The 8,117-nt window shown below is 38.8% G+C and overlaps 1 protein-coding gene across 2 annotated transcripts in view; it reads left to right on the forward strand.

Annotated features, from left to right (window-relative positions):
- The window catches only part of dscama (Down syndrome cell adhesion molecule a), a gene marked incomplete at both ends in the record, with an annotated part of 82,523 nt that extends 74,870 nt beyond the window's left edge, over positions 1-7,653 (forward strand). The window contains 9 exons of one of the 2 annotated variants that reach the window (XM_081353706.1): positions 768-956; positions 1,299-1,589; positions 2,349-2,525; positions 2,713-2,743; positions 3,517-3,632; positions 3,733-3,900; positions 3,986-4,183; positions 5,333-5,635; positions 7,156-7,653. In XM_081353706.1, the coding sequence (XP_081209832.1) occupies positions 768-956; positions 1,299-1,589; positions 2,349-2,525; positions 2,713-2,743; positions 3,517-3,632; positions 3,733-3,900; positions 3,986-4,183; positions 5,333-5,635; positions 7,156-7,505 (1,823 nt within the window). The remainder of the gene's footprint in view (positions 1-767; positions 957-1,298; positions 1,590-2,348; positions 2,526-2,712; positions 2,744-3,516; positions 3,633-3,732; positions 3,901-3,985; positions 4,184-5,332; positions 5,636-7,155) is intronic. The other variant, XM_081353707.1, reaches the window with a different exon arrangement.
- Between the last annotated feature and the right edge of the window lie 464 nt (positions 7,654-8,117).

Genomic DNA, 8,117 nt, shown 5'->3' on the forward strand with positions numbered 1-8,117 from the left:
AGCAGGAGAGCGCAATTCCAAAAAAGCGCAGATGGGAGCGGAAAGTTCTGTGCTCTGAAAAAACACAGACGTAGCCGGATCATTTCCATAATGACCAACACAATCTACCAGAGGAGCGCAAATTAGCGTCTGGTGTAAAACATGCATTTTTTTGGCGGTAAATAATGGCGCAAATAGCAGTAAGTTGACTAGCACAAACCTTAGTAAATCACCTTCCATGATTAATTTAAATAATCTCCTCCCACAAATTTTGCGACTGTAAGGGAAACTCCTACAAATGCATATGCAATAAGGTCAGCCTCAAAAGAGGGTTTGCGCTGGAGCAAGCTCATAGTAAATCTGGCCCTTAAGAGAAGAAATTTGTAGAAGAAATCTTACCTAACCTCAAACTTTTGATCAATAGTTTAAATATAAACTATTTTACATATCATTCCAGTGGATAAATATGTGTAGAAATATAAAATACGAAGTATGTGCTTTCAAACACGTTTGAATGTGTAAAATACAGCAATGTCTTCATTCAATGCATCCACCCTCCCTTGTCACACTGGCAAGATACTCTGTTGTTGGAAGAAAACCAGTCTCTCAGTATTGTGCTGATGAAGTCATTACTATAGCAACCAATGTGGATGTGCTGGATATTAAGTGCACTGAACAAATGGGTGTGATTTCATCACATGAAAAACCTCAAGAATCATAAGTTCAAAATAAAGATTTGTTTTTGTGAATTAATAATGTGCATGTGACTTTTGTCTGTCTTCATGCAGGATATATTCTGCAATACTCCGAGGATAACAGTGAGAAGTGGGGAAGTATTTCCATTAGTCCTAGTGAGCGTTCCTACCGTCTGGAGAACCTCAACTGTGGCACCTGGTACAAGTTCACATTAACGGCCCAGAATGCTGTCGGCCCGGGCCGGATCAGTGAGATAATCGAAGCAAAGACTCATGGGAAAGGTGTGCATTTCCTTGCCTTTTTTGTTCTTGGTTACATTCCCTTTGATAAGTTTGCAAACATTACGAGAACGTTACTTTTGAATGTTCTCTGAATGATCTGGAACAAGTAGTAACATTTAAAAAACGTTAGACAAACATTCTACTAAACCGGTTGAGGATAAAACGTTCCCGGAAAAATGTATAAATATAGCTTTTTCTGCTAATATTTTGAGAACTTTGTTAAAGACCCGATAACTTTGAACGAACATTCTATTAACGTTACTGGAAGAAGTTTTGTTTATAACTACCTTGCCAGAACGTATGATGATCACAAACACCATTCATCTTCTTTACCCTTCACAGAGCCACAGTACTCCAAAGAGCAGGAGCTGTTCACTAGCATTAACGGCACGTGCGTCAAACTCAACCTGATTGGCTGGAATGATGGTGGCTGTCCAATCACTTCCTTCACTCTGGAATACCGTCCGTTGGACAGCCCCGTGTGGACCAAAGCGAAGCGCACGTCTCTTACAAAGAGCTACAACCTGCTGGACCTGCAGGAAGCCACATGGTACGAACTGCAGATGAAGGTGTACAACAGTGCCGGACTGGCTGAGAAACGCGTCAAATTTGCTACTCTGAACTACGATGGTAGTAAGTGAAGTTTGATCAATCACTCTTTGCACCTTTAAAGATGACCTATTGCGATTTTTTTTCACTTTCAACTTTTTTTAGTGTGTAATGTTGCTGTTTGTGCATGAAAAAGGTCTACGGTTATTCTTTATATCTGTGAGCACTGTTCTTGAACTCCCTCAAACGCATTAATTGTAGTTTGGAGTTTTCATCTGGGAAAGAACACATCACAAAATTCCTTATTTAAATAATTCCTGCCTAAGGCATACACACAAAAAAGAGGATGAGGCCTGGTTGAGTTGCATTATAGGGTGTTGTCGACATGTCTAAGAGACTAGCTGTTTTTTCCACCCCGGATCAAATGCGGTTATGGTAAGGGGCATTACATTTCCGAAACACTCTCGAATTGGCGGACCAATCACAACACACTAATCCAGCTGACCAATCAGAGCACACTGCGCTTTTCGGAAGGAGGGGCTTCACAGAGACAGGAGCTGCGTTTCCCAAAAGCATCATAAGCCTAAGTTGATCGTAAAGACCATTGGTGAAAATTGTTCAACGATCTACTTAAGCTTACGATGCTTTTGGGAAACACAGCCCATAGCTTTACACACAGACTGTAAAGTGAGGTGCTGCAACAATATAAAATATGTGAAAAAGAAGTGTTTTTTGAAGATTCAAGCATAAAAAACCAAGGCATAATGCAGTAGGTCATCTTTAAAATAATAATCAAAAATGTGTTTTCGCTTTAAAGCTAAGTATTGAATCTGTTTGCGAAAGGCACCATTCCTCCGCTGGTGCAGACTCCGGTGAATAACCCGATTAAGAAACCAGGCAACGAGGGGATGAAGATGATGGTGACGATCTCATGCATCTTGGTTGGAATGGTGCTGCTCTTCGTCCTGCTGATGGTGCTGAGGAGGAGGAGGAGAGAGCAGAGGCTGAAGCGGCTCAGGGGTCAGATGCTTTTCACAGCTCTTAGCTACAGATCAGTGTTTTCAAAGAGAAGGTGTAGATTCGTAGGCGTAAATACAGACAGCATATGTTGCCATTTGAGATTGTATTCATATCAGCCTGTTTTATATGACTTAGTAGCACTTCCATTTTCAGTGTACGTTAATAAAGCTTATTGTGTGTTCCACAGATGCAAAAAGTTTGGCTGAAATGCTTATGAGGTAAACACATCGATGATTTTACATTTTTAATTATGTTTTTATTCTTTGCAACAGAAAGTAAGGTATTTTGAAGAATCTCAGAGCTGCTCTTTTCCATGCAATAACAGTATAATGATCCGAAATTACTAAAAGCATCATAAAAGTAGTTCATATGACTCACTAGGTTCCAGATCTTCTCAAGCCATAAAATAGGAAGAAAATATTCACTTTAATGGACAATTCTAAAGAATATTATGTGTAAATTAATTAAACTCTTTCCTCATTTTATTAACAAGCACTATCAGGTTCATACAGCTCTTTATATTCCAAATCTTCTGAAGTCATACAATAGAATCAGTGTTATGAACAGATTCATTGTAACAGACCATTCTAAAGAATATTAAGCACATATCAGCATTTTATGAAACCATCAAGTACATCTCATTATATTCAAATTCTTCTGAAACCATTCAATAAAATATTTTTTTTTATCAGTTCTTAAGAATATTGTAGACAATATAAGTATATCTGTGTGATGAATAAACCACAAAAAACTGTTCCTTTAGAAGATTTTAAGGATTCTTTTTCAAATTTGACAGCCCTTGGTTGCCATACTCTTATATTTGATGAAAACTGCAGCTTGGAAATTCTTCAAAATATCGTATTTTGTGTTCCACAGAAGAAAGAAACCATATAGGTGGGTGAGCAAGTGATGAACTATTCCTTTGGCTCACATGTCATACTGACCTTGTGAAAGCAGAGATGTTATTCACAGGCTTTGTGTTTTTCTCCAGTAAGAACACAAGGCCTTCAGACACCATGAACAAACAACAGCAGACCCTCCGCATGCACATCGACATTCCCCGAGCGCAGCTGCTCATCGAAGAGAGAGACACCATGGAAACAGTGGGTGAGTCGTGTTCACTGAACCATATTCAAACCTGAACATTTCTATGAGAAACAGTGATACTAGGAGCCTCTAATAGTTCCATATCTCCCTTCCCTCTTAGACGACAGATCAACTGTGCTGTTGACCGATAACGATTTCGGAGAAACTGCCAAACAGAAGTCGGCCACTGTCACGCACTCCGTCCACTATCAGTCTCTGTCGCAGGCCACCGGCCCGCTGGTGGACGTCTCTGACGTCCGACCTGGGACGAGTAAGAGCAGTCTGTCGAGTAAGAGACCCTTCTTAACACATAAATAATACATGCATATATTTGATTACGCTGTTTAACTGAGTGTTTCGGAACCCGTCCTCAGATCCCACCTCTCGCCGCACAGCTAAAGCTGGTCCTGCTGCCCGTAATCGCTACGCCAGTCAGTGGACACTGAATCGCCCTCACCCCCCTGTCTCCGTCCACACTCTCAGCACGGACTGGAGGCTGGGAACTCCCAGAGTGGCCGGATCGGTGGACAAGGAAAGCGACAGCTATAGTGTCAGTCCATCACAGGACACTGGTCAGTCTGCTGCACTGGAAAATACATGTACATCTTTATATATAATATATCAACCCATCTTTACAGCTGGGTACTTAGCTAATTTGTTTTTATATTATATTTTTGTATTAAATATTATAATATTTGTAATATAAATTATATTGGTCACTTTAGTTTAGTGTCCAATTCTCACTATTAACTAACTACTAATTATGAATTTTGCCTCATTAAACTCCTAATTACTGATTATTAATCGTTAGTATGGTAGTTGTTAAATTTAGGTATTCGGTAAGATTAGGGATGTAGAATATAGTCATGCAGAATAAGGCATTAATATGTGCTTTATAAGTACTAATAAACAGTCAATATCCTAGTAATATGTTATATGCATAGTTAATAGTGAGAATTGGACCCTAAACTAAACCTGAACTTATCGGCATTTATCGGCAAATACAAAGAAAAAAGCAATATATTCCTATACCTAAAACACTTTAAAACATATAAAATGGCATTAAGGGACATCCATTATTATTTGACGCCATCGAATCATTGAATAGATTCATTTTAACAGACTGGTTTAAAAAGTATTATGTGGAAAATGAATCAAACTTTATCACTGCTGAATTTTATTGAAATACACTACCATTCAAAAGATTTTTTTTGTAAAGAAATTAATACTTTTATTCAGTACATACACATTAAATTGATCAAAATTGACAGCAACGACATTAATAATGTAACAAAAGCTCTTTTGAACTTTCTATTCATCAAAGAATCCCGAAAAAATATATTGCAGTTTTCAAACATATTAACAGCACAACTGTTTTCAACATTGATAATAATAAGAAATGTTTCTTGAGCTCCAAATCAGAATGACTTCTGAAGGATCATGTGACACTGATGACTGGAGTAATGATGCTGAATTCTTACATTTTAAAATATATTAATTTTTATAAAAAAAAGATTTATTTTAAAAACATGAAAAAAATCTTACCAGCCCCAAACTTTTGAACAATAGTCTATCCCTGTCCTTATTTCTTCTGAATGGAAACTTCATAATAATAATAATAAGCATTTTAAATTAGCATTATTAAATGATCACATTGATATGACAGCAAAGCTACATGTTAGAAGTATTGTTGTTGATGAGTTGTGACCCGTTGTGTTCAGACCGGGCTCGCAGCAGCATGGTCTCCACTGAGAGCGCGTCTTCTACGTACGAGGAGCTGGCCAGAGCCTATGAACATGCCAAGATGGAGGAACAACTACGACACGCCAAGTTCACCATCACAGAGTGTTTCATCTCGGACACATCCTCCGAGCAGATGACCGCCGGCACCAATGATTACACGGACAGTCTAACATCCAGTACACCGTCAGAATCAGGCATCTGCAGGTTCACTGCCTCACCTCCCAAACCACAGGACGTCTGCAGGGTGATAAACATGGCCGTACCCAAGGCCCACAGACCAGGTGAGACCACTGGTGCGAGGCAATGACTCTAAACTCTATTCTTCCCAATTGGAGATGTTCTTAATAATCTAGGGAAACTAAGCTAGTATTTAGGAGCAGCATTTTAAGTAATTCTATTCTCCCAAAAGCGAAATAATGCTGCCTTCTAATGGTGTGGTCATATTAACAAAAATGTTGGTTAGATTTTGCTGAAAAAAAGGTCCATTGTTAATAGTGTAGCAATTAATGAAGCACAGCTTACATAGAAATTACTCTCAAGCCAGGCATCTTTCTGTCAGTGAACGCAGCAAAGTCATTTGAACACAAGCGAAAACTGTGTTGGGAACTTTTTAAACTTGTGATTCCTAATGAAATGTCTGGATTTCACCCATGAAATTGCATTGAGCAATGGTAAATGTGACCACACCTTAGGACATATCCAAAAATCTAAGGCAGAATTCTTTCTGGATGAGGCAATCCCAGAATGCATCATAATATTGGTAAAGAAATTTATGCTTATTAGAGTATTATGTGTTTAGATTAGTGAAATGCTAGCATCAAACTCTGTTCAATGTCTATTGTGAGTAGAATATCTCAAGTAAAGAGAGTATTCTTGTAATTTGACCCTACCCTGCTGAAAAAAAATCTTAAACCAGCATAAGATAGTCTCCCAGTCTGGTTAGGACAGTCTGCTGGCTGGTTTTAGAGGGGTTTTGGGCACTTCTCAGCTGGTCAGACTCAGGCTAGGAGAACCAGTTAAGACCAGTAATCCAGGTTTAAAGCTTATTTTTAGCAGGGAACGTCTTATAAACAAGGTGCTCATGCTGCAAGATGCTAAAGAACATCAACACTGCATCTGAATATGCCTACCTCCATAGTATACAGTATGCGAAAAACAGTACGACAAAAGAGTCCGAATTCGTAATATTCAGAAAAACTGTAGACAAATTACCTAGTCCATCTGCCATGATTCTGGACTGTGTATTCGATGGGCAGTTTACTATCCCATGAAGCCATGTGAGAGGAGTTGTAGGTCACATGACAGTGACTACACGTCAGAATTGCATTCATACTACCCATATTCATACTGGTCACAAAGTAAGATTCAAACCAAATGTATTAGGCAGTATGACATTTTGGACACAGGCACAAGTGACAAGCTCCTATAGGCTAGAAAGACATTTCTTGTGCAATACGTTTTATTTAATAAAACCATTAAGAAATCACAAATAGAAATATGGGTAACACTTTAATTTAGGGTCCAATTCTCACTGTTAACTGGTTGCTGATTAGCATGCATATTACTAGGATATTAGCTGTTTTTAAAAACATTTTATAAGTGCATGACCATATCCTACCCAATACCTAAACTTAACAACTACCTTACTTACTATTATTAAGCAGTAATTAGGAGTTTACTGAGGCAAAAGTCGTCGTTTTTAAACTCGTGAGAATTGGACCCTAATCTAAAGTGTGACCGAAATATGCAATCAAAGTTCAATTGCCTTTTGAAACATTGAAAAAGTTTCTTTTTCTTGCAGGAGGGGAGCTCGTCCACCTGCCTCCGTACCTGCGGATGGACTTTCTTTTGAACCGGGGCGTGTCGGGAACGTCCCGTGAGGCGGCGATGGGCCAGGCCTGTTTGGAGCCGCAGAAGACCCGTTCACTGAAGCGCCCCGGCCTGCTGGAGCCGACGCCAATGGAGGTGCCGACCAGCAGGGACGTGCAGCAGTGGCAGCCGGGCACAGCCTCCACGCTTCCGCAGAGAGAGGCCGGAACAGACTTGGCACAGGCTGCCAAAATCAGCACCTCCCAGGAATCACTGCTGGACTCCAGAGGACACTTAAAACAGAACAACAATCCCTACGCAAAGTCCTACACACTGGTATAACAAAGACCGGACAAAAACAAAACAGCAAGAGCAAAAAGCGAACTCTTCATGCGCGGTTGTATATATATTTCCACTTCTACTCCTAACAGTTTCTTTATTTTAAGCTTTTTTAAACAGTGAATTCACTTCTTAAAGACGACTCCACACCAAGAGATTGCCAAAATGATTTTATTATTATTAATAATTACGATGACTATGATGATTTACTAATTTACTTATTTTAGCAGTTAGTGTGCACAAACTAATGACTGGGAACCCATTTAAATTTTTTCTTTTTTACTGAAATTTCTTTGTGTAATTAGTTTGAGATAAAGCGTGAGAGTGATTTCCATTGGTCCAAAGTTGTCACCGTTTCCTGGGAGTGCATGAGAACGAACCGATTTAAGAAGATGACAGTATGAATAATGACCGTGGGTCCAGCCCAGAGTCTTTTGACTACAAAAATAATCAAATGTGAAGATTTCGTATTCTTATGAGTATAAATATATAAAAAAAATATATATATAAAATGAGATTTTTTTTTTATTTGTGGGTATTACAGGGAAATTTTTTGATTTGATTAATAAAGTCCTTTAGTCATGTTTGCACATATCTTGTTTAACCTAGAAAAGC

Source organism: Scardinius erythrophthalmus (assembly GCF_964197995.2).
Source record: "Scardinius erythrophthalmus genome assembly, chromosome: 23".
Taxonomy (NCBI): domain Eukaryota; kingdom Metazoa; phylum Chordata; class Actinopteri; order Cypriniformes; family Leuciscidae; genus Scardinius; species Scardinius erythrophthalmus.